At 36.9% G+C, this 25,331-nt stretch overlaps 1 protein-coding gene across 3 annotated transcripts in view; it reads right to left on the bottom strand.

The window, feature by feature from the left end:
* Nucleotides 1-25,331, bottom strand: part of LOC306856122 (serine/threonine-protein kinase TAO1-like) — a 42,493-nt gene that overhangs the window by 14,768 nt on the left and 2,394 nt on the right. For all 3 annotated transcript variants that reach the window (XM_079395151.1, XM_079395150.1, XM_079395152.1), the window contains exons 3-14: nucleotides 6,083-6,330; nucleotides 5,895-5,966; nucleotides 5,267-5,368; nucleotides 4,641-4,686; nucleotides 4,226-4,322; nucleotides 2,856-2,969; nucleotides 2,687-2,778; nucleotides 2,513-2,606; nucleotides 1,236-1,317; nucleotides 946-1,113; nucleotides 286-486; nucleotides 2-139 (exon numbers count right to left, since the gene is read on the bottom strand). In XM_079395151.1, coding sequence (XP_079251277.1) covers nucleotides 2-139; nucleotides 286-486; nucleotides 946-1,113; nucleotides 1,236-1,317; nucleotides 2,513-2,606; nucleotides 2,687-2,778; nucleotides 2,856-2,969; nucleotides 4,226-4,322; nucleotides 4,641-4,686; nucleotides 5,267-5,368; nucleotides 5,895-5,966; nucleotides 6,083-6,214 — 1,338 coding nt within the window. In that variant the 5' untranslated portion in view covers nucleotides 6,215-6,330. The remainder of the gene's footprint in view (nucleotide 1; nucleotides 140-285; nucleotides 487-945; nucleotides 1,114-1,235; nucleotides 1,318-2,512; nucleotides 2,607-2,686; nucleotides 2,779-2,855; nucleotides 2,970-4,225; nucleotides 4,323-4,640; nucleotides 4,687-5,266; nucleotides 5,369-5,894; nucleotides 5,967-6,082; nucleotides 6,331-25,331) is intronic.

The raw sequence follows: 25,331 nt of genomic DNA, 5'->3' as shown, positions 1-25,331 counted from the left end.
CCAGAGAGGCTGTGCGGATGGTGGCAAAGTGCTCGCGGTTGCGATGGTGTTTGCGTTGCAGGGGCTGTGTGGGTGCTGCCTGGGCTTCTGAGGGACGAGGACGCGTTTCAGGATCCTCAGGGTAAACCTCCTGTTCTTCCTGATGGACACAAAAGGAGGAAACATATTTTAGGTATCATGAAGATCAATGTTCACAGTTACTTAGTATAAAGAATCTCTGATTTGGGTTATGCAGGAAGGCATGAAGATTTCGGAGATGTTTTATCAAGAGGTATGTGAACGCACAGGCTTCAGGTGTATGACCGAACTATTAGACATAACAGTATGGTCTTTCTCCAGGTCAAGGTCACTCTTGTCATCAGCTGCATCAGGAATGCTGTTCACGGAGCTGCTCTGAGAGCTTGCGCTGATCGACATGCTGGGAATGGACTGATTACTGCCTACACTGCTCACTGTGCCCGTGCAACCAGGACCATGCTCTGGCTCCTAAACACACATACAAAAAAAAAAAAAACAGCAGTTCAGGGACCAACGATAAATCACAGTGAAATAAACTTTTCTATTTTGAAAAAAATAAAAACAGAGTGGGCTCCAAAAGACCGTGTTTTTTATTACAAATTATATAATCAGCATAAATACTAAAATTGATTTGTGGAAATATGTACATAAATTTCACAGAATTTGTTTTTGTTTGACAGCAGCACTCAAGCTGCATAAACTTAAGAAATTTGTATAAAACCTGATGGTCATGTTATCCACCAAGCTTTGAGAATGGCCCAAAGAGCATCTCTGTGAACAAAGTATATTGTGAATAAACATTTTTCCAAAAATGTCCAATTTTAAATCTGACATTTTGAACGCACTGATTTTGACTCCGATTTTGGACCCCACTTTATATATTAGCCAATATTGAAACACAAGACTAGGTAAGACTTGAGATCTGACTTCATCTCCCTCCTGAGTCTCAGTGATCAGCCCATTGTGCGCCTCCTGAAAGAGAATCTTCTTCATCTTGCGGTACTGCAGGTTGTCCAGCTCTCGGACCGCATCTTTTGTCCGCAAAATTAAGTCTATCAGAACAGATTCTGGCCTCTCTCGCAGGACGAAGGCATGCTATGGTTTAAGTAAAGAGAGCAGAATATAAGGTAGTTGTAAATATTCAGGTGGATTATTATTATGACTAACAAACAAAAAGGTTATTTAAATGTACTGATAATTCAGTGCAAAGTAAACACCTGCAACAGATCCTCAGAGTGTGGTCTGTCTTGGGGGATTTTTTGAAGGCAAGAGTCAACAAAATTTCTAAAATAATCCGTCCTGAAGAAAGAAAATGACACCGCATGTAAATCAACTAATGACTGCTTATTAATGCAGATACCGCTCAATATTTTTCAGATTTAATTTACATCTACATGCATTTGTTCTAAAATAATTTTTAAGACATTTTTAAAATCAAGTAAAGAAAATATAAGCAATACATTAAAAGGAACAGAAGTAAATATGTTCTCTAAATTAAAATGTCTAGGAAGCACACAATGTGTTGTATTTAGCAACACCTCAAAGTATGAAGAAAATATAGCTTCCTACCAATCTCCATTACTTTTTACTTCATTTTGCAAAATAAATAAATGAATAAATTCCATGCCATTAACGTGCATCGAAGACTGTCGTTGAAGAAAAGAAATTGAATACAATCATTCTTTTGGTTATCTTTGCACACAAAAAGTTTTTTTGTAGCTTCATAAAATTAAGGTTGAACCACTGATGTCACATGGACTATTTTAATGTCCTTACTACCTTTCTGTGTCTATGCAGGGTCAGAAAGCTCTAGGATTTCATCAAAATTCATCATCTTAATTTGTGTTCCGAAGATGAAAGATTTGGAACGACATGAAGGTGAGTAATTAAAGGGTTAGTTCACCCAAAATTGAAAATTCTGTCATTAATTATTCACCCTCATGTCGTTCCAAACCTGTAAGACCTTCATGCATCTTTGGAACACAAAATGGGATATTTTTTATTAAATCTGAGAGATTTCAGACCCTCCATAGACAGCAAGACAACTGCATGTTCCCAGGTCCAGAAATGTAGCAAAGCCATCAGTAAAATACGTATAGTTGAATACGAATAGTTCAACCGTAATTTTACAAAACTACAAGAATACTTTTTGTGCACAAAGAAAACAAAAATAACGACTTATTCAACAATTCTTCTCCTCCTCATGCTGTCTGCAGCGCGAGCCACCATTGTGGAGAGAGTATTACAACGCATGCTCTGGATTCCGGTTCATATAAACAACAGGTCTGAGAACTCGCAGATTTAATCAAAAATATCCCATTTTGTGTTCCAAAGATGAAATATTATTAAAAGAGTTTTCTTAATTGTATACTCACTATTCACATGACAAATACGCAAAGAAAATACACACAAAAAATAAAATCACCCCAATTTTTGATTTACTAACTAGCCATAATGCAAATTGCTATATTTTTGTATATATTAGTGGACTCACCATTCACTTGATTGCAGCATAGGGCTCTCATTCTGCGCTATGTGGTATAAGGCACTCATTGCATTCATGTTAAACAGAGGAGGTTTCCTTTCCGCTACAGCAAAAGGGAGAAGCAAAATTAACAACGTGAAAGATGCACAATTCATTTTAAAATGAGCAGAACTTCTCTGTCACCTAGTTCTATGCAGGTGATCCCAAGAGACCAGATGTCAATCTTTCCATCATACTGTCCCTCGTCCATGGCTAAAATTACTTCAGGGGCCATCCTGAGAGGAGGTGGCCATGTTAGTAACCAGGCTGTGTGAATGAATCATTATTACTCCGAGATAACCAGTGTGCTCACCAATATGGTGTTCCCACAAAAGAGTTGGCTGGAGAGGCGATGGAGGCAGAACCAAAATCTGCCAGTTTGACTTGTCCAGGCTCGGTCAGCAGGATGTTCCCAGCTTTGATATCCCTGAGTGAAGAAAACAACATACACAACAGTCAAAATATTAGAGGTAGTTTTCTTCGATTCCACAGGCAGTGTCTGAAGAATTGTTAAAGGGTTACTCCACCCCAAAATGAAAATTGTGTCAATCCCTTACCCCCATGTCGTTCCAAACCCATAAAAGCTTTGTTCGTCTTCGGAACACAATTTAAGATATTTTGGATGAAAACCGGGAGGCTTGTGACTGTCCCATAGACAAATAACACTGTCAAGGCCCAGAAAAGTATGAAAGACATTGCCAAAATAGTCCATCTGCCATCAGTGGTTCAATCTGAATGTTATGAAGCGATGAGAATACTTTTTGTATGCAAAAACACTTTTTACTCTCCTCCGCGCCATTTCGGTGAGTATCCGCTGGACGCAAACAGCATATGCTGTTCTGTGTCAGCCACACCACACGGATATGCTGTTTTTCGTTCAAATTAAAGTGTAAATGAACATAGAAAACGTATCCGTGTGGTGCGGCTGACACTAAACAGCATACGCTATTTGCGTCCAGCAGCTATTCTCCAAATTGGCGCAATGGTGATGCGGAGAAGACAAATTGTTGAATAAAGTCGTTATTTTTGTTTTCTTTGCGTACAAAAAGTATTCTCGTCGCTTCATAACATTCAGATTGAACTACTGATGGCAGATGGACTATTTTGACGATGTCTTTTATACTTTTCTGGGCCTTGACAGTGTTATTTCATTGGCAGTCAATGGGACAGTCACAAGCCTCCTGGTTTTCATCCAAAATATCTTAAAATTGTGTTCTGAAGCTTTTACGGGTTTGGAACGACATGGGGGTAAGTGATTAATGACAATTTTAATTTTGGGGTGGAGTAACCCTTTAAAAATCTGCGTGACTTTGTAATTATACGTTTTTTTTTTTTAATTCATTAAAAGGAATTGGCTCATAAGAGCTGTATGTTGGTGAATTGGAAAATAGTGGCCTGTATGTTTGTTGTCTCCTGCATTTAATTCATTTAATTTTTGCAACCTTACAACTAAAGCTAAAACAACTTCCTTTGAACCTACACTGTGCCGCAAATGAATAGAGGTGCAGGAAACCTTGTCAAGAGTATGCAAGGTGTTCTGTCACAAGAATGCAAACGTTCAAAAACAGTTAGCATAACCAGTGTCATGAAAATCATTCGGTTCCAGTGGAACTGGTTCTTGATTCCTAACACCACTTAATGAACAAGTGCTCACTTTGTAAGACCATCAAAAAACCCACAAACCTGTGAATCATGTTATGGGAATGAAGGTATGCAAGGCCCTGCAAAGCACCATGGGTAATTGCTGCAATCTCAATTTCCTGAAGGGGCTTCTTGTGGACTAAGCAAAAATGATAAAGGTGAATGTTCTTCAAACTGATAATCAATTAGTTACATTAATGCATTTGACAGACACATTCATCTAAATAAATGCACACTGCATTCAAAAAACTCATTTTGTCAGTTCATGCATTCCCTGGGAATCAAATCCATAACCTGGTGTTCCCAGTGGCGTATTCTACTATTTAAAATGAAAACACCTAAATAATAAAACTTTGCTTTGATCATAACTAAAGTTTGAAAGTAAATAAGTAAAACCCATATTATGGATTAAATATTTATAATGCTTCCAAATGAAAGTAAATGTTTAGTGTCTTACCTTCAAGGAGGTCAGAGGCAGAGCCCAAACAGTACTCCATGACAAGCTGAAGAGAGGAAAACAAGTTGAATCACAGAAATTAAATTATTTATTCATTCACTTTTTAACGCCATGCCAGCATCAAACACAATGCTATTTTCATGGCGATCTCTGAATAAATTATACAAAGCATACAATTAACAAAAGGTTATAAAAAGACATTTCAGATGTACACTAGACAAAAATTCTAAAAATACATTCAGGTGATACATTTTTAAATAAATCAGTTGAACACACCTCTGAATAAAACCGTTGTCTATTTACATTAAAAACAGTACAATCCAATAAAATATGCTTCACAGTCATTTTAGTTTGGCAAGTGAGGCATGATGGTGATTCTTCACCTTTTAATAAATATCCATGTGAAATTCTTGTATGACCTAAAAGACACCTTGTAAAAACAACTTGGTCATACCTAGATTTAAAATTAGTAAAAAAAAAAAAATTATTCTTACACTAGGATTTGTTTCATATATCTTATTTTCACAGTGATGAAATAGTTACTGTGCTTATATACTCATTGCCATGTTATGCCAAAGAGTGAGAGTGATAATAAAGAATTTAGAAAAGAAAGAGAGAGATCTTACCCATGCCGTGTGTTCCCGCAGATAGCATCCTTTATACTCTATGCTGTTTGGGTGTTGTATTCTCTGGAGAAACTTGACTTCCTTAACGATATCCTGCCATTTCTAAGTAAAGACAAAACAGCATTAAATCAAACAGTCTTCTTTCAAATGAGCTAGAAAAGACTACAATGAATTTCCTATTTTCCAGCAGATCACTGCATCCACTGCTGACGTGAGCAGACTGGACATACTGACTTATTAGTACAGGTCCTGAAAAGGAAAGTCAGTCCTAAAAGCTCCTGAAGGATTCTTTGTAGAGATTACGTGTAATCCGATTACTGCTAATCTGAAATTACAAAGGAAACGCTGCCACCATCTTAAGTATGAATGGCCGTGGTGCTTCACTTCAATCTGGGGTGTTACACAAGACTTAATGTGACTTCAGCAATTGACTTTAATTTCCTCAATTTAACTGTGCCAAGTCACTATTTAAGAACCAAACCACAGTTGTGAATGAATGGGACAAGAATAATAAAATGCAATCACTCTGCCCACCCTCAGAAGGAAAAGCTGAAACTAAAAATGAAAAAAATGAATCCACAACCAAACTGTACAGTATGTAATGATTGTGGAATGGAGGAAAACTGACCTCATTAGACTGTTTACCACTGTAGGACATCTTCTTGATGGCCACCACCTCTGCGGTCCGCACATCCCGTGCCTAAACAAGATTCACATCAGATTTCAGAATTTAGTTTCCCAAACCTCTCATTATGTTCTGTAGCATGCATCAAAATAACGAATCTTATTCTACACACTGCAACATTTGATACATACGAAATACACTGCGCCGAAGCTGCCATGGCCGATCTCACGGAGGTCAGTGAAGAGCTTCTCGGGGTCCTCCTTAAAGAACAGCTCTGCGATCTCGGGGTCCTTCAGGCTCCCTGCCCGGCTGGTGGAGGGCATGCTGCGAGCCGGAGGACACGCCGTGCTCGCAGGGGACTATCTGGCCGTGCGACTGCGACACGTAAGGCCCCGCTGGTTACTCATCTGCCAGAGGGAGGCAGTGTACGCACAGAGACCTGAGAGGGAACAAATAATATGTCAACATATGTAAAAGGGCTGTCACTACATCATAATTGAACAACAATTTTATAGTGGCTTGACATTTATACACTATAACAACATCACGATATCTGGCTTTCTGCAGTCTAGGTTGTCTAGCACCCCATTTGTTCACAGAATCCAAAACATTCACACACTGGTGAGCTAACTGTTCTCGGGGTACCTCTTTTTTTTTTTGAGCCGGAGCAGCCCTTTTTAACTTAAATGTGTAAAGCTTTTGGTAGTGCTGTGCAATTAATCGCATGCGATTGTCAAGCGCATCTCGTTTTAGGAGATTTAGTACTAATCACGGAATGCGATTAATTGCACAGCCCTAGCTTTTGGTGTCATCCACATCCAGTTGTTTTTAGCTATACAAATCAGCTTGTTATGCCACTTAATATTTCAAACTAATATTTCTTATATAATTTTAATGTATTGTCATAATTTAAAACACACTGGTTTATTCTGTAGTAGTATAATAGTTAGGGCTGGGTATCGTTCAAAAATCTTCGATACCGATACCTTGAGTTCGATACCGGTTCCTGAACGATACTTTTTTTCGATACCAGTTTTATGAAATCGGTTTTAATAAGATTACATTATCTCAAAAAACTATTTTTTATGTTGATATTTATACAGACTCAAAGCCTCATCTCCTGAGCCACTGCACAAAGGAACAAAATATATCCAACACAATAAATAAATAATTTTAATAAAGTTCAAATTGTTTTCAGTTTACACATCTGTTAGGCTACGTTTACATTAGTGCGTGTTCATTTTAAAACACATCATCATTTCTAGGTTGTTAAAGACTTCAAGAAATTTAAAATCTTCATCCACTTTCATAAGTGGGTGTTTTATTTTCTTTCACCATATGTTTTATTGTTATTAAATTCTGGTGTAGTATGTCTAATTATTTGAATGCATAAAAACAACTTCGTTTATTTAAATGTATTCTTAAAATAGCCTAATGAAATATTTTATTTCTCCTCAGAAATTCTGTGTTCTGTATCTGGTTTTCAAATGACGACATAAAACATTAATTTAATTTCTTTAAATTAATGAAAATCAAAGTTTATTTATTTTGGCAAACAAAGGGGGTTTACTATTAAAATAAAAAAATGGAATAACTGTTGTGTGATCATTACTAAAAAAAATAATAACGTTTTAATAATTTTAATAGTAGCCTAGTAGTAGCAGTATGTACTGTCTGCTGAACAATATTAATATATTTCTGCCGCAGTGTCTTCCAAGTTAAACCTAACTTTTATTTTGACGGGTTGCCTGGAATACCTTTACAGTTCTATGTGGATATGATATGACGCAAGTTTTATTCGAATCAAACGGTAAAATGCTCATTAATTGACTCTCACAGCAGTTCTGGAGATGTTGTTCATGTCCTCATTTAGTTAGGCGGCAGACGCTGAAATCACCGCGAGCGTCACGCGAGCTTCAGTCTGTGTTTAGTAAACAAACCGCGCGATATAGAGAGCAGACTGCTCCGTGCGCTTTCGAATCGCTCTCGCGGATGTCAAACACTGATTAATCAGCGCCGCGCCGCTTCTAGTCAAACACACCTAGTGCTGCAGGATTATTGGCTCACTGATGGTGATGAGATTAACCCCTTAGGTATCGAAATTTGGTACCGAACAACAAGACGTTTTTCGATACTCAGTGGTATCGAGGCATTTCGGTCGGTGCCTAAAAAGTATCGAACTCGATACCCAGCCCTAATAATAGTAGTTGTATTTTAGTATAGTAGTAGTTTTATTTTCTTTCAAACTTTGAAAGAAAATCCCTTAATTCTAGGACTGCCACTAATTAATATTTTTATTTCGATTAATCTATCGACTAATTTATCGATTAATCTAAACGATTAATTTCCCCCACGCAAAAACAAAAAAATTTTTACTTAATATTTTATTAAACCAAATTAAATCAAAATTTCTATGAAATCCTTTTTTTAAAGCAAAAGTAAAGTGCAACAGAGTGCAAGAAGCAAGTGTCCATCTCAGTCCAAATCATAATCAAAGTTCAGTATTATACTGTGAGAATGACAACATATGCACGTGTTCTAGTCTACTAATAATAAAATTATAATCAAAAAACACTTTTTAAATCTTTCTTTAAAAAAAAAAAAAAAACTCTTTTCTTTATAAAATCAATTAATTGGAGATGCTTTTGATTGTTAAAATTTAATGGAACCATTAAAATGGAATCCAGAAAATAATGGAAAACAGAATTTGGTAATGATAAAACTTAATTAGACAGGCTTTTTGATTAATAAAATTTAATTTAACCATTAAAACAGAGTATAGAAAAATTAAAATGGAAAAAAATGAATTTTGAAATAAAACGGATTTCATAGGGCCCTATAATTAGAATAATTTGTTTGTGGTAATAAAAATAGATGTAAGTGAACAATAGTCTTTAAAATTACTTAAAATACATATATAATAGCAATGATGCAATAATAATTAGTTCAAATAAGAAATCAACAAATCAAAAGCAAGAAATCATATAGTTTTATTTAGGGCTGCTCGATTATGACAAAAATCATAATCACGATTATTTGGGTCGTATTTTCATTCTCATCTGTTTACATTCATTTATTACATAACCGATGAGGGTTTACGTGAATAATCACTAAGCGCTGCATTTGACACATTATTTGCGTGTATCTGACCATGTAGGCGCGCACCTCGAGCTAAAAGATGACGTTTATGTCCGTGTCTGAGCTCATACACAGATAGATATCCTCCTGAGGAACACTGCAAGTTCTCTTTCGCGCTTTTAAAAACAATAAATCTAATCAATCTTAATAACTCAAGCACGTCCCATTTTGCAAAAGTCACGTTAGTCAAGTCAAGTCACTATTATTTGTATAGTGCTTTTAACAATACAAATTGTGTCAAAGCAGCTTTACATCAGCTTGATATAAAGCTGGGTGGCTTTATATCAGCTTTACAGTATTTAGACGGGGAAATAGTGTTGCATGTTACATGTGAAATTGGGCTTTTATGGAGAAGCGAAAGTGTACTGCTGGAAAGGGTATTGTATTTTCATAATCGTTGGAGGCCGAAACAGAACATAGAATGGTGTATTTTGACTCGTTTTGTTAATAAAAGTTCTATGATTTATATATAGGCTAAGTTGAGTTGTATTTTGTTGATGCTTGAATTGACGCTGAATTGCAGCCAGTTCGAAAGTGAAAGTAAAATGCTCATATCGCTTTTAAGCTGTTTAGAAGCGAAGAAAAGTGAGGGAAAGAGGGAAAACTCAAATGAACTAACAACGAACAAGTGCTTTATGCCGAATTGCTGCTAATTTGCAAGTGAAAGTAAAATGCGCACCCCGCTTTTACAAGCTATTTAAAAGCGAATATGGACAGCGTGGAAAAAGAGGGGAACCCCATCCCCCCCAACCACCCCCACGGTGATACCGGAACTACCGGTGTTGTTACACGTCGATTAAACGGTGGGGAAATTTCCTCACCGTCACAACCCTATTGCACAGCCTTACGCTGGAGTTGGCTCACTTTCCAGCAATGAAACTAATTAAAGAAATTAGCACTATAATATTGTCTATCGTGATCTCACAGGCTGACGATAGGATGATATGACAATTGAGCCCAACACTATTGCAAAGCATCTGAAATGATATGGTCATTTTGAAATGCCCGAGCAAAATCTGCTGTCAAAGTATTTCTGTATAATTGCTTCCCAGAACGGTCTTACACGACTGTGTTCTAAACAGTTTCATCTGCTCGCTCTGTGGCGCAAATAATTTATTATAAAATGAAAATATTATATTCAGTGGCTTCTCCTACTTTTCTTACTGATATTGCCAGTTTATCAGGAAGTGATGATTTTGTTCTGTTTAACTCATTGGATGGAAACGTTGCTTATTCGCAAATGTTTTATGCAATATACCAGTTCAGCGCAAAAGTTAAATTCACAACTTTGGATGGAAACCCAGCTAATGAATCTGAAGTTGCAAAATAAGGTGGATACCGCCATCTACTTGAAAAAAATAAAAAATACAATAAAATCATTAACCATAACAATCATTAACCAAATTATGAGCGCAAATTTCACACCAAATATACAACCACGAATAATTTCCCTTTACAAACTCTTTTCTTCCCAACATTTCAACCTTTTTTTGATAAGATTGTTACTGGTGCTGGATTATGTACAATATTATCATGTGTGTAACATTTAAGACTTTGAACTTGCAACCTTTCGGTTACCTGCCCAGTTCTCTACTTTCCTATTACAAACTTGTAGGTGGAACACCGAGCTGCCAATATAAAATAAGATAAATGGGTGTCTGTGGTTCCTGAACAGGAACAAACCAAGAAGCCATAGAAACTTTTATCTTCAGATACTGATTCTACATAATGACCTGTGGCCTAACCTTTGTTTGCAGGCTGTAACTAAAGTAATATCAGGGTCAGTACAACAGCTGATGAGCTCCCAGCTTTCACATTGACCTGCTCTGCTGCATTCTTATCACCTCTATGGGTTGACTAATAGTCAAACTCTGGGCGTTTTCGCGAACCATTAGAGCTGATTAGTTGGATGAATGAAAGACCAATTGTGGGTAGGTTACCCTTTTTCCATTCAAATGGAATTTCCACTGACTTGAGAGCCAAAGCGATGACATAATTATGTTCTGACATAACACTTGTGGCATGTTTATCTGTATGACTAGGGAGGTTATGTGTCTTTATGCCATGACAAGCTGCTTTTGATGTAAGTGTCAGACATCAATTATAAATAAAATGCAGTACTTTATTCAGCTGGAGCTGCTGTGTACTGTGTTGCATCCATAGACTGTAAAAAAAAAAAAAAAGCTGGACAATGCGTCTCAACATCCTTCCACTATAGAAAAGTGAAGCCAAAGCATCTAAGTATGGCCGCTGCCATTGTGAGTAAATGACGTCATTTGGAGCCAGAGTCTGCGCAGTAGAGATTCGTTTAAAGCCAGAGTCTGCGCAGTAGTGTCGTGAGGTGGAGCCGCGGTATCATACTCCCGCCTAAACTACCACAAACCCAATAAACCATAACGACACACCCCGTTTTTATAGCATCAAATTACTAGCTAAAATCAAACTAGGGATGTAACGGTATGAAAATTTCTCATCACAATTACAGTGACCAAAATTATCACGGTTATCAGTATTATCACGGTATTGTTAAAATGTGCTGGAGATGTTCAAAAAGTACATAAATCACTTCAAGTTTTATACTTAAATCAACAAACAGCAAATAAAATGACTTTGTTTGCATAATCACTAAAACAATAACATTACCAATGAGGTCTGGATTTTAAATGACAACTTGACTGACACCAGTTTAATAGCATGTTCAAATAAATCATGTAAATGTTCAAATAAAGCTTTGAAAAAGTTTCATATAAAAGGTAAACCTCACATTTCAGCCTTTAAAGAAAAGAGTTAAGTCAAAATGATAATTGATTAATAAGGGGAAGGGGAGAGGGGAAGTGGTGTGTGGCCAAGTATGGTGACCCATACTCAGAATTTGTGCTCTGTATTTAAACCATTCCAAGTGTACACACAGTAGTGAACACACACCTGGAGCAGTGGGCAGCTAATGCTGCGGCGCCCGGGGAGCAGTTGGGGGTTCAGTGCCTTGCTCAAGGGTCTCACCTCAGTCGTGGTATTGAGGGTGGAGAGGGTGTTGGTTATTCACTCCCCCACCTACAATCCCTGCCGGACCTGAGACTCGAACCCACGACCTTCAGGTTACAAGTCCAACTCTCCATCCACTTATCTGCTCCATAAATAATTCTATATAACTTATCTGAACTGTTTAAATGTGTAGAATCCACATAAGCTTGTTTTTCATCAACCGGTTAAAATTTACAGCAGGGCATGCAAATTTGGTCCGTTTTTTGGCCAGACAGAAACTGCACTCAGGCTGAATGTAAATAAGTGTCTGTAAATCCACTCTCTGACAGCAGGTGGCGCTTTATATGGAAAAGCTGAATTACAGCTGATTCCCGTGAACTCCGTGAACAAAGCAGTATTGTGTTTAAGAACACTTCCTTTAGGTATTACATGGAGCTGAGATGAAAACAAAATGCCATCGAATCGTTTCTGAAGACAGTCAGATCCTTCAGAGGTACATTCATATAATTAATTCACTGATATATTCTAGGGCTGCAACTAACGATTATTTTAATAATCGATTAATCTGTCGATTATATTTTCGATTAATCGATGAATCTGATTACAAAACCAAAAACAAGGTATTCATTTCCAACCCTTTATTCAAAAACAGAACTAAAATATTTAGAAAGTGCACAAACACGTTGCTCCTTGAACATCCCTGAGCTGTTATAATAATAATAATAAAATAAAAATGGACTAACACAAAAAACATACACATGTATGCTTTACATCTGCCAAATATATAGACTTTTTTTTAAAAAATAAAGTGCCACCTGAGCTGCCAGAACAACAGGGGCGTGTCTAGAGCATTTTAAATGGGGGGGCCAGTCTGGGGCACTGCCTCAAAAGAGGGTGGCCAGGGGGAGGGGTTGGATACACGATGTTAATAGGCCTATATTATATAGGCTATTAATTGCACAGTGTGAGATTCATTGGTACTCACAGAACTTTGTGAGATCGCGATGAACAAAGAGTGACAGCTTTATTGGTTATGAGCGCTCTTTGCAAGCTTTCTAGGCAATCCATTTAAAATGTAGAACTTTGTTTTTTGCCCACACACGTTGCAAAGTTTTGGGAATGACATCTGCATATTTATGCAGGATTCGCTCTCGAAGTATCAGCATATTGATAGTAATAGAAGGGACTAAATATGTGAAAATGTGCATTAAGAGAGCACCCCCACTTATTTCAGAAGCAGCCTTAGTGATTATTTCTGGAACCTGGTTGATATGCTTCTATAACTATATACAAAAACAACAAAATACAAATGTACTACATAAAATAATTTAATAAATGCATATTTACAATTTAAGCACTTAACTAAAATAAGTATTAATAAAATTAATAACTAGAGAAGGCTAACTATATTCAGCTTGCTTCCATTTAGTGAGAAAAGCCTACTCTTCACTTGAATTAGAAAAAAAAAAGCTTTTCTGGTCTTCAGTGATGCGAGGATAACGTTTGAGCATACACACAATATCTGAGTAAGACCCGAGCCAATTCATAAAATAACAATGTATATTTAAAAGCACACGTCCAGTTTTGTGCGAGTGAAGGAAATCCGCTTGCGAGTGGAGAGATGCGTGCTCGCGCATTACATGATTGCGTAACATTATGCGCTCTCGACATAGATCACGCTAAAATGTCTAAAATTAATCAAGAAGAGAAGTAAGCGGCCCTAGGCAGCTGCCTACACATGCCAAGATACGCCAGATGCAGTTAGAAATTTACTAAAAACAAGCCTAATCGCAAGACATCTGGTAGAGGGGGCACCTAACCACGTAGACACGCACCTGCAGAACAATAAATAATTTATAAAAAATAAAGAACAATACAAATCAGAAAATTTAACAGGATTTGTTTGAATGTCAGAACTTGTTCTCTACACTACACTGCAGACGCACACACTCGCAGATGCACACACTCACAGACGCACACACACACACACTTACTTTGTTCAGACACTTTGCATTGCAGTTAACTCACTTTTTCTGTTTATTTAGTGTGAAATGCTCCCACACCTTGGATGACTTGGGTCGCACGGATTTCTCTGCCTCCGCCATGTATCTTTCCTCTACCTCCGCTCGTTTTTAATTTTAGCTCCGCCCTGTCTATGAGGCGCCGATTCTGCTAGCATCCGTGCGCGAGAGTGTGTTCACTCCGCTCCGCGCTCGTTTTTTTTTTTTTTTTTTTTTTTTTTAATAATCAAACGTCTCCGCGTCGCGCGACACAACGAATCGATTATCAAATTCGTTGCCAACTCTTTTAGTAATCGATTTTTATCGATTTAATCGATTCGTTGTTGCAGCCCTAATATATTCATTTGTATAATTCCCTTAGCACTCTTTTAAACCTCCCAGCTTTTCCGCCCTATTTTCACTCAGAATGAAACTACTCTGCTGCTGTGCGCTCGTGAGACTGTTACACTCTGCTTTATGCTGGACAGTATTTATTTATCATGAGTTGTTCAGATCGCGGTAATCAAATACGGTTTTAATGGTAATTAAAATATGAAACGGTAATACTAACCGTGGGGAATTTTATCATGATTTATCGTCAAACCGGTTATGTATCGTTACATCCCTAAATCAAACTTATCACAAAAACAAACAATTGAACATACATCAGCGTGATAACAACTATCTTAAATGACCAAAACCTTATTTCGGAAAATTGTATTGGAAGTGTAATTTATTTTTGTATTTTGATTCAAGTCCCATTCGTTTACATGGAGAGGGCGGAGTTTATAACCAGGGGGCAATCAAAGAGCCGCGGCTTCACTTTTCAGGACGTGTGAGGCACACCCGGTTGCATCACATATTTCCAGTGCAAACAGCTTTGTTGATAATAATAAAAAAAATATTTAATTTAACTTTGTGAATGTCAATTGTTATGTTAAAAACTTTAACATTATACCACCCATAGAAGCCTGTGATGTTTTATGTTCCTTGTCAAGACCAGCTAATTTTTCAGGAGCACAACCCATTTTTCGGGTGAAGAGGTGTGGAACAGGGAACAACAAACTGAAAAACTTGTGAAATCCAAGTTGAAAAGTTCTGAGAATGTTTAACATCTGTATTTATTTTGTTGTTTTACAATTGTTTAGTTTTCTTTAGGAATCCTGCAAGCACTTTATTTTTCATTGATACTAAGCAGATGTCATTTTTTGTTCAGATCAAATGTTATGACTGTCACAATTGTAAACAAACTGTGAACCTTTAAAGTAGAGTCTATAAATATATATTTTTATCTTTTTATAAAATACATTTTATACATACATTTAACTAAAGAATCATGCAAGCACTTGAATATTTCCCCCTTTACTCGTACTGCACAAAAAGTGGTTCAGTAATGTTGAATGTTATAGGGACTGATTATTGCAAATGCAGATCCCAGTGTGTTCTGCAGTGTGTTCTGGTTAAACTATTTTTATTTTTTTGCTAAGGTTTGCATATGGTGGTGTGTTTTTAATGACAGCTTTCCTAAAAAATATGTATCCTATTCCTAAAATAAGAAATATCCCAATATATTGCCTTGTTTACAGTATCGCAATATATCGTATCGCAACCCCTGTATCGTGATACGTATCATATTGCCAGATTCTTGCCAATACACAGCCCTAGTGTGGAATGGGTACAAGAATGGGCATCGCACCCTGTGCTGACACCTAATATGTTGCTGCTTAAAATAAATATACTTAATAAAGTCCACTGTGTGGTCAATTACAACCACTGGCTTTTTCACGGTCCTTTATCACTCCGTGGTGACTGCATTAGTCAAAGCAACTGTGAGTAAACAACAGATTTAGCCATTTAAAACGTGTTCCTTAGACGTGAATAAGAAAAGAAGCTTGAGTCACAAGACAGGCCTTGGAGAGTGACTACCAAAAGCTCAATGCCATGACATGCTGGTATTTTTATCTGTCTTCTCGAAGAAAGGTGCTCAGACAGACCACTACATTTATATATTTCTGGAAGACAATGTTGGGGGCTGTTCCTACAGAATGTATTTTTGAATTCAATGCACTGCTTTTTTTTATTATTGTTTTCAGCATTCTAAAAACACAGCCCTCAAGTTAAAGTGTCCGTAGACCTTTTGCTTTTTTCATTCTATAATGAATGAAATGATTTTATAAGTCATGTTCTGTGGTCATTAGCTGTGTTGCCCATACAGCAGTAATCGTCGCAATGCCAGGGTGTTGTTGTGGGTGGTTGCTATACATTTCTGAGGTGTTTCTAATGGTTGTTATGTGGTTGCTAGGGTGGTCTGGGAAGTTGTTTGCTGGCAGTCAAAAGAGGATACTCTCAGAGTCAACAGTAGGGATGGGTGATATCTAGGGCTGGGCGATATGAGCAAAAATTCTCTGTATTTTTTGGCTGATTTGCAGTATACATCTCGGTATTTTGTATTTGGATTAAACAAATAAGTGAATGAAAGCATGTAGGCATATATTATGCACAAAAAAGGGTTAAAATCACATTACATTCTAACACTGTAACATTGCAATCTAAAAACAAAAATAATCCTTTTAAAAGCAGAAGGTAAATTTACCAAATGAAAAAACAAAACCAGACTAATTGAGTAAAAAGGCTATTTTCATTTCCCCATTACACTTTACAGTAAAAGTTTAAGTCGTGACGTATTGTCAAGTATGGTGACCCATACTCGAAATTGGTGCTCTGCGTTTAACCCATCCAAGTGCACACACACAGCAGTGAATAGTGAACAAATGCACACACACACACACACACACACACACACACACACACACACACACACACACACACACACCGTGAACACACACCCGGAGCAGTGGGCAGCCATGCTGCGGCGCCCGGGGAGCAGTTGGGGGTTCGGTGCCTTGCTCAAGGGCACCTCAGTCGTGGTACTGAGGGTGGAGAGAGCGCTGGACATTCACTCCCCCCACCTACAATCCCTGCCGGCCGGGGACTCGAACCCGCAACCTTTCGATTACGAGTCCGACTCTCTAACCATTAGGCCACGACTTCCCCAACTTCCCCGTTAGTGCTATCATACACATACACTTACTTATAGGTTTAAAATTCTACATGTCACATTGTCCAACTACAAATATTTCGGCAAAATGTATATTTTAGTCAGAGTTATTGCGCTCTGTCTGATTGGTGCGCATGCGCACGGCGGCGCTCGTTCTAAATTAAGTCTTCTTACTTCTGACAGCAAAATCGAAATATTTCCATGGGTTTCTAACATTTACAGATGGAGAAAATACCTGTGAACTGTAAGTTATGCATTAAGGAAAACAGCACATCTCAAACACATTAAACAGTGCGAGTAGCATCTCTGTCATCCTCACACGCAGCCTTTTTTGTCAGAGCATCTGACGGCGAGCCGCTTTAAACTGAAACTATAAACTTCATATAAAGCTTGTCACATGTTAAGAACAAATTGTATTATGCACTTTCTCCGCAGAAGTTCAGTCTGTGTCCTCCCTAGATATTTTTTCAAATGCGCTCGTATCAAACTACTGTATATTGATATTAACGGTATTGCTTCATACCGTATCGCTTATGAAGAATATATTGATATAGCGTACAAAATCGATATACCGCCCAGCCCTAATAATATCTTATCGTTTGTGATATACCAGTAATAATTCTCCCCACGATAAGAATTAGACATCCCGTAATAATAACGATAAAGTCTTGCAGAGCGGCATGGCGGAAGGCAGATGTGAAATTGAGGAGGAGTATATCGCTAAAGGATGAGCTACTTCTACAATCTGGAACATGTTTGGTTAGGGATGTACAGTGGAACAAAAAATCAGTCTGTGTGATGAATAAATGTACTACAGTAGCAAGTGTGCAATACAGTTTTTCATGTGTATGAGCCGGTTTACAAACCTGTTGTCCATCAAAGATACCATTTATTGACATGCCTTTTTCTCCATAGTAACTTAACATAAGTCAAGTTTTTTAAATAACCTTTTGTGATCAGACGTGGTTTCATATCACAGACTGAGGCAGAAATCATACTATTTTATAGTATTATATACAGTGATAAATGCTATGTCAATTAGCATTGCATTATAAATATACTTTATCCTTATAAAAATACCCAAAATTGCTTGAAGAACACTTATAAACCATATTTTGTTGCAATCATATGTTTATGGTCTTCAAGCTTCCTCAGTTAAGGGGTGGTTGATTGCAATTTCACTTTTTTAACATTAGTTAGTGTAATGTTGCCGTTTGAGCATAAACAATATCTGCAAAGTTGCAGCGCTGAAAGTTCAATGCAAACGGAGATATCGTCTTTTAAAATTCTGGCAGTTTAATGCCAACAAAAACGGCTCATAGGGAATACAACAAATTACTTCCCAGGTTTGTGACATCACAAACCCAGACAAACCAAAGAGGAAGAGAAAACTAGGGGTGCACGAAAAAATCCATTCATATATGAATCGCGATTCTGTCTTCTAACAATTCTAATGGATTCACCAGGGGTTAAAGCAAAAAAAATCCTGAGCCTGAACTTTTTTCCGGTGGCGGGGCGGTTGGATATGTGGGCACATGCAATGACTGTGGCAACTTTAACTTTGGCAAAGTTATTGCTTTCCTTATTCAAATTTATTCGAATTTAATATATAATTCAAAATTTTGCACCTTCGTGTCCACTCGCGCCTGGCTCCGCGTTTAAAACGAATGTAAATTAAGTCTAACTGCTTGCCAATTTCACTTGAATGAAATGAAACATTCAGCACATTTCCCACTTGTTCTTAAAATCCCAAATACTTAAAAATGAATAAATCAGCCCGTGTAACATGTAATACTTTAATAATTGACTAAAGAAATACAGTTCTTCATTTACAAAAAAATAAACAAATCTTTCCTGTGAAATTCAGTAATTCTGTAAAAGTAGTAATACCTTATAATCTTCCCTGCAGAAGAAAGAAAAAAAAAAAAAAAAAAAAAAAAAAAAAAAACAGTAGAACCCCTCCCAAAACACAATAGAAAATGTAATGGATTTAAGGGTTATAATGGGAATTGTATTGGTTTTAATGTACACTATAATGGTGTCTACTGGTATTTGATGCATTCTATTGGTGGGATGTAATCTAGCAGATGGCAACCAATAGAACAACAGTAATTCCTATTGGAATAATGCCCAAAAAAAAAAAAAAAAATTTTGTAATGGTTTTTATGGAAACTATAAGAATTTCTGTGACGGTTTCTATAGTTTTTTTTGTTTTTTGTTTTCAGCAGGGTAACAATACTCATACTGTGCTGCACATTATTGACAATAATGAGCTGAAGCTTCACTTTGCAAATTTAAAAATGCAAATCAAATCGCAATATCGGTCCAAAAAAAAAAACAAAAAAAAAAACAAAAAAAACTCAATTTGATATTTTTCCCCAAATCGCACAGCCCTACCACGTAGGCATATATTCTGTGCAGAAAAATCACATTATATTTTAACATTGCAATCTAAAAACAAAAATAATGCTTTTAAAGCAGAAGTTAAATTTACTAAACTAAAAATTAAAATAAAAAAAGCACAGACTAAGCAAAATGTATATTTTAGTTAGAATTATTGCGCACCTATTTCATTGCGTGTCTGTTTGCCGCACTAGTTCAAAATGAGGTCTAGCGGAGAATCGCAAATACGGCTGCACAATTACTCGAATATCTAATCGCGATTACGATTATGGATGCCACGATTACATGATCGTTCAAAGCCGCGATTACAAAAATAAATAAACAATTAAAAATGCCCACTTGCATTATTCTGTGTGCTTAAGAGGTGTTTGCAGCGCGGGGTTTAACAAATTCAAACACAGTGGATAAAAGACATTTTGTCTAACTGATAGTCGTTGTCACACTGTTGTGCATGATAGATATGTTAAACACCAAACGTGTCAAAAGCGGAACAAAATAGCGGTACTCGTTTGAACTGCGCGCCACACTGACCTTTTATCCGCTCGCCTCAAAAGAAAACAGAGCAGCACGAGCTTAGAGCCAGTGTTGCAAACTTCTTTCGATGGAAAGTAGCTAAAGCCAGTTTGAAAAGTCGCTAAATGTCGCTAGATGACGCCATAGGCTAATTAGCATATCCATGACGTCATCGCGTCATATTGCCTTTTACATGTTTATCTCTCTGTGCTCATACTGTATTTTAATGCAGCCAAATTCTCAAAACTGTTTTCATTTATATATTGTACTGTTTATGTTGTCAGTCAACATATAAATATGAAAGTGACTGAAACGCAGCCCTTTAAGAATACATAACCAGCTCTCCCTTCCAAGAAGTTAGTCTGAACAAAAATCCTTTTATAATTGAGCCGTTGTCTGATGAAATCAAATAATACACACAAGATAAGACAAGACAATTACTGTGCTGTGATTTCGGCTATATTTGCATGTAAAATTAGAGAAGCAACATAATATCCCTCTCAGACGCTCACTGAACAGAGCATATGCAGAGAAAGAGGTGCGTGCGTGCTGACCTCGCACCAGTACCAGCGATCAAAGAGACTCGCTAAGGTTTGTCAAAGTCGCTAGATTTGTCGCTAGTCGCTTTTTTGGAAAAAAGTCGCTAGGGGGGTCTGAAAAATCGCTAAGTTGGCAACACTGCTTAAAGCGTATACGTTTATTACAGTGACCAGTCGCGATCACGTGCTAAACAACGCTGTGAAATCCAGTAAGAAGCACTCGAGTTCAGCGCAGAATTCTCCAGTGCAAATCACATCTCTTTAATTTAAACCAGTTTAAAGCCAAATAAATCGGAGCGGTTATTCTCATCGACACTGATGCAGAAAGCAGCAGAAAGTGCAACAACGATCCAGTTAGAAGACGTTTCAATCCACAAATCACCCACATTTACCATAGTTTTACTGTAGTAACACTAACGGTAACAATGGTACGGTGGCACAAAAGTAGGGTATTCATATTGAGTATTATTATTGTACTAAATATGTTAAAGGAGTAATGGAATATAATTACATTATTTAGTTAATTATTCTATCAGTTGATGTGGATTTGTAATTGACTGAATGTCTTTAGGCTACTGTTCTTCAATGCAAACATCATAGAAACCATATAGTCAGGCTACTTTTTTACCATGGTAATGAGGTGCTGTTCTTTTGGTTATGTATAAAAGATGAGGCTGTTACAGTTTTCACAATGGTACTGTTAAATGTACATCTGCATCCCGACTCAAAAGCAATACATTTTCAGGAAGAGTGTTTTCAACCTTTTTTTAAATATATATTTTATATAAAAAAAATATGGCATGCAGCTTCAAACAATGGCATAAATCTGTTCAAAATAATCGTTATTAATAATCGCAATTACAATCTCAAAGGAATAATCGACAATTATGATTTTTGTCATAATCGTGCAGCCCTTCAGCTACAGCGATAACTGGATACCTTTGTCCATATTAGAGATTTCCTGGCGAGTCATCAGTGCTAATAGCCTACTTCTGCGATGCATATGTGGAGTTTCTGCGCAAGGACGCCCTCCGGCTGCCAGTATGAATTAAACAATCAATACATTACATGTGAACTCAGTAATGCTCACAACACCCTATTTTGGGTAAAATTAGGAAAGATAATACTTTTTTCTCAAGAAACAGGAATTTTCTTTTTTTTTTTTTCTTCTTCTTTTTGTCTTTTGGTGGATGCATATGATTCCCTGAATTATCGTCATTAGTATCATTATCACAATAAATACCAGAAATTGTGATATATTTTTAGGCCCATATCGCCCATCTCTACTCTGCAGACATTCTCATCCCAAGATATGGACCAAGACTATAGCATTTCCAAATTATCCCCCCATCTGAGTCAAAAGTTGCTGTGTCAGGCAGATCAGGAAAATTTTGGGTGGTTTGGGTTGGGGGAGGATTCATACCAAAATTACAGTTAACTTACAGTTAACCTCATAAGAGAAAGTATTTCAGCATAAAAAGCACACTTTATCATGTTGCAATTGGCTGAAAGCAAAAAGTCAAAATTTCACATAAATCCCAAGCTTTTCATGTACAGTACTGACCTTTTTTCAGATCAGACCAACAAACCCCACAGGGCACAATCTTGCCTCACAAGGCTGAGTAAGCCTAATTAACTGTTGACTTCATTGACTGATTCAGTTCATGAAAAACTTCCTTCAGAAATATCAAACACTATCAACTTATTCCACACAGAAAACATGTAGCCTCTGAGAAAAATAGCTGAATTGCTCACTACTGATGCTCCTCTGGGACCAAACAGAAACAGCTCAGCATTCATTAGGCTATGGGGAATGTTGTTATGCACCAGAGAATAGATCTAATGTACAATATTGATCTTCACATTGTATGTTTGCAATCCAACTTCCCAAAACTGCTTACATTAGAATTATAATTACTGGCTTATCTTTTTATAAATACTGTCTATTGTCTATAACAAACTATACTTAAGCACTGGGTAATTTGGAGAATTGCTTTTCAGATGAGATCTAAAGAGAAGTGAAAATTATAGTAACTAAAGAAGGTCATAAGCAGCAGCACAATATATAGTAAAAAACTCTGTTAGTTGCATGGCATGCTGGGTGACAGTAAACTAACTGCATTCAGTAAAGCTGATCACCATAGGCATGCAAGGAAACAAATGTAAATATTAACTGTGGTTAACTAGCAGTCCATGCCCCTTCTTAACTAGGGCCTGGGTCTCGCATCAGCAACATCTCTCTTCAGGCCTGCATGCGACAGAAGCTCAGCAAGACATTCTGAGACACAGACTAGTAACTCCAGTGTGACACGCAGACAGGAACTTGGCCATGATCTCTCCAGTTAGTCTGTGGGAATTCCCTTAAACATTCTTGAAAAAAAATGAGTGAGCGCAATCTGTTGGGCCTTAATCTCCAATAAGCAGTGTGATTAACCTCTGTGAGGAAATCACACATTAAATCGCTGTCACATAACGCACTTAACATAACGTTACTTTCTCAATAACACACAGGCTTGGAGAGACAGACATAAAGAGTCTCTTTCATAAATCCTTTCGGTCAAAACAACAAACTAGGACAGAATTCTTTATTGGAGCATATCATTTACTCTGAGGTCATGTTAGTGCCGAATGATTGCAAGCATACTGACATTCTTCCAGACAGCACAAACAGGAAATACCTAAATTAAACATTTCAATAGCCGCAAAGAAATTATTTATCACATCTAGCCTACCTTGAGTTACAAACACAAAAAGAACTCCTGACTGAAAAACATCACATTTCCAGGGAGTGTAAATGAATGAACTGCTAAATGACACAATCAATGTTCATCTGTTTGTTCCAGCAAGTTATGAAATGGTTTAAAAGGGAGTACTTCATAACTAACAAATGTTTCTGCTGTGCTGTTTGGAAACCAGCTAAAACAAAGAATATTAGGGAATTTTGCTGAAACCAAAAAATAACTCCAAAGAGTCAAACAAAAGGTGAAATCAAGCAGAGCTCAAGTTAATTTTGTGGCATTCCTGTGAGTACCATTGGCATTCAACTCTCAGAGGTATTTTAACTATCCATGGTATTCCAACTCATCTTATACATGCTAAGATTGTTTCCTTTAAAGAAGAGTTCATTATTTACTCCCCCTCATGTCATTCCAAACATCCTTCCTCATGTCATGTAGGAAAAATGCAGCAAAAACAGCTACTTCCAATCAATGACAGTTAAGTGAACATGACTGACATGACCAGCTCCAAAAACAATGTTCATACAACTTGTGCAGTACATTCATATTTTTGAAGCAACACAATGGCTTAAGCCATTTGACAGCCATAGTCATATAATGACGAGGAACATGTACATTCTTTAAATTTACACCTTTTTTGTTCCACAAAAAATATGAAACATGAGTTTGGAACAACATAAGGGTGAGGATATAATAATATATTTTTTTAGTTTATTTTGGGGTGAACTATCCCTTTAACCACGAAGGACAAGGATCACTTGCAGAAGACTGTCTGTATTGTCATGTACAACTGAATATATTGGTGATTTCAATCAAATTCACATTAAAAAAATCTTTACAGACAGACAATGTTGTCAAAATCCCTTTGTCGTTTATTGGATAACGAAAAGATTTTCTCATCTGGTAATGTCACAATGAAGCTGTTTTCAAGAGTCAAAACGATACCAGACAACACCAGACGTGTTCTTTCCAGCGTGTCTGTGCAAAAAAGCATGACTGTCCTTCACTGGAAGCCTCCTGTATTGATAAAGATCTCTGCTGTTAAAACTGTTCACATGACAGGAGGTTCCTCCTTCCGGGCACAGGTTGTTTGATTCTCTAAAGGTGACAATCTCACACACTAATTGAGTTCCCACCTGCTAGACAAATCGTTGGTTGGGGTTTTAATGCCATACCAGCTTCCTTGGCTATTTTCATAGTGAATAACAGGTTTAAATGTCATAAAAGAGCCATTTAAACCTATATAGGATTAAAAAAAAAAAACTCAAAAATGGATTCAGAGTTGTCTCATTTAAAAAAAAAAAAAAAAGGAAAGTGTAAGCTGGCTAATATAATTACACCAGCACAATTCAATAAAAAATAAATTAAATAAAAAAAGTCTAAATGCTGGATTCTATCATGAAGAGCATATCAGTGGATGGATCTTTTGATCCCAAAAATATTTGTCTCATATACACAGTGTTGAATCTAATCTAATCCAAGCAATCATTGGTGACTTCTTCATACAGTACGGTTCATTTTATGCAGCTCTCATTGCTGCTGATTACATAAAATACTATGGTAGTTTTAAGATCTGAGGCTAGATAAAAGCATTTGTTACACCCCACCCATAGCATTTCAGAATAGCCTGTGTGAGATTGTTTTAAATATGCTGTGCACGCCATATAAGGACGTTTATATATGTACATTCAACACAAAATGGTTAGATACAGTAAATCAAATCACAGCAAGGTCATTATCTCTCATAAATGACTGTCATGCTCCCAGTCCCATTAGTTCTGTGTACAAAAAACAGTGCTGCAAACATAGGCTGATATAGGCTAGCATTATGCAGACTTGAAGTAAAATATTTGCGATTCTGAGTGACTATTCATCTCGAAAATATTAGCCAAAGTAGGGTGACTTCTGTTTTTATTACTGAGATAAATAACTGAAAATGAGTCTGCTCAGCACACTGCAAGTATCACAGTAACTGTCATAATATTAAATGACAAAAGGAACAGCAGTACATCATCAAAATAATACAATGCTGAAAAGAGGCCATTACAGACATCATCAACATTTAGAAT

Source organism: Barbus barbus (assembly GCF_936440315.1).
Source record: "Barbus barbus genome assembly, chromosome: 36".
NCBI lineage: Eukaryota > Metazoa > Chordata > Actinopteri > Cypriniformes > Cyprinidae > Barbus > Barbus barbus.
The sequence above is the reverse complement of the archived record's forward strand: the minus strand, read 5'-3'. Positions and strand labels throughout refer to the sequence as shown.